At 38.4% G+C, this 1813-nt stretch overlaps 1 protein-coding gene across 1 annotated transcript in view; it reads left to right on the top strand.

Annotated features, from left to right (window-relative positions):
* The first annotated feature begins 1090 nt into the window (after positions 1-1090).
* AK7 (adenylate kinase 7) overlaps positions 1091-1813 on the top strand; it is a 117279-nt gene continuing 116556 nt past the window's right edge. The window contains exon 1 of the mRNA XM_011991806.1: positions 1091-1134. Within this exon, the coding sequence (XP_011847196.1) occupies positions 1091-1134 (44 nt within the window). The remainder of the gene's footprint in view (positions 1135-1813) is intronic.

The raw sequence follows: 1813 nt of genomic DNA, 5'->3' as shown, positions 1-1813 counted from the left end.
GCCTGCACAACATAGATCCCAGTTTTACAAAAAATTATAAAAGTGTGGCCTGGTGACACACACCTGCAGTCCTAGCCCATTAGGAAAGCTGAAGCAGGAAGATTACTTGAGCCCAGGAATTGGAGACTGCAGTGAGCTATGATCGTGCCACTGCGCTCCAGCCTGGGTGACAGAACAAGACCGTGTCTTAAAAAAAAAAAATTACAAAACTTAACCAGATAAATTAAGCCTTGATTTCACTTCTAAAGCAAAAAGAAAAAAAAAAAAAAATTTTTATGTAAATAACTCTTACAAATCAATAGGAAGAAAAAATGCAAACAGTGGGCAAATAATATTGATCAACTCAGAAAAAAAAATGCAGATGTCAGTAACTACTTGAAAGAGGTCCAACCCAACCACTAAGAAAGAAAAATTTTAAGTGATTGGGTCATTTCACCTACTAATTTTGTGATTCTTCTTATTTAAACTTAATACCAGTAAGGATTTAATGAGGAAGCACTCTTACAGTCTATTGGAGGATATATTGGTGAAATCTTTCTGGAAACATTGGTAATAAATCCTTTACAAAGTTTATAACTTCTGAATTGGTAATATACTAGCAATCTAGCATAGGGAAATGATTCAGCAAAAAAAACCTGTTATATAAGGATGTTCATTTTCCCTAATGAAAAATTGGGAAGACTCTAAAGAGTGGTGAAGTTATACTACATCTTTTGATGGAAAAATATGCAACCACTAACAATCATGAAAAAATGGCAATGAGAAAAAAATTATGCTACATAAAAAAAGGACATAAAACTATACATACTGTGTTTTGAAAAATAATTGTATATGTAACAAATGAAGATTATAGGCTGTTAGTAGTCATCACTAGGTGATAAAACAGGTAATTTTCATTTTCTTAATGCTTTTTCACATTTTGTACATTAGCTTGTATGTACTAATTAGAAGCAGGAAATGCAGTAGATGTCGGGTTTAAGCTAGCTAGAGGCTGTCTAGCAAAAGCACCAAGCCTTGCTGAGTTGTGTCTGCTCCCAGGATCCTTGAAGAGGCAGTATGATTATGAAGAGTGCATACCTCATTTCCCATAATGACACTCTTCCCACCTTTCCTCCAGGTCCGGCTGTTACTAATGTACTTAAAACCATTAGCTTCTTCTGTTGCACACTGTGCTGTTCTCTCCCCGGTGTTCGAAAACATAAAATGTGCTGTTTGAATGTTGAGGAACATAGTAAGAAAACACTGAGATTCTGATAGGTGCCACATTGACTTCAGAACTTTCTTTCCAATCCCTTTATTTTCTGGATGATACGGGTGAGAGAGACAGATTGAGCAACTTGCTCAGCAACTGCCTGTGAGCAGCGCAGTTGGATCAGAACCCAAGTCTTCTGACTCCACTGGCTGTCCCCCATACAGTATGTGTTAGTAAAAGCCATCACGTTAACTTTGTGTTTATATGAAAACTGATTTTAAAAGAGGGAAATGATAACAAAGGAAACATACATTAGTTGGTATAATAGAATTAGCAGAATATCTGGCCCGGGCGTGGTGGCTCACACCTCTACTTTGGGAGGCTGAGGTGGGTGGATCACCTGAGGTCAGAAGTTTGAGACCAGCCTGGCCAACATGGTGAAACTGTCTCTACTAAAAATACAAAAATTAACTGGGTATGGTGGCACACGCCTGTAATTCCAACTACTCGGGAGGCTGAGGCAGGTGAATTGCTTGAACCCAGGAGGTGGAGGTTGCAGTGAGCCAAGATTGCCCCTGCACTCCAGCCTGATGGACAGAGTGAGATTCAGTGTCAAAAAAA

Source organism: Mandrillus leucophaeus, unplaced genomic scaffold, assembly GCF_000951045.1.
Source record: "Mandrillus leucophaeus isolate KB7577 unplaced genomic scaffold, Mleu.le_1.0 Scaffold4, whole genome shotgun sequence".
NCBI classification, from domain to species: domain Eukaryota; kingdom Metazoa; phylum Chordata; class Mammalia; order Primates; family Cercopithecidae; genus Mandrillus; species Mandrillus leucophaeus.
This window is presented reverse-complemented; position numbering and strand designations above follow the sequence as displayed.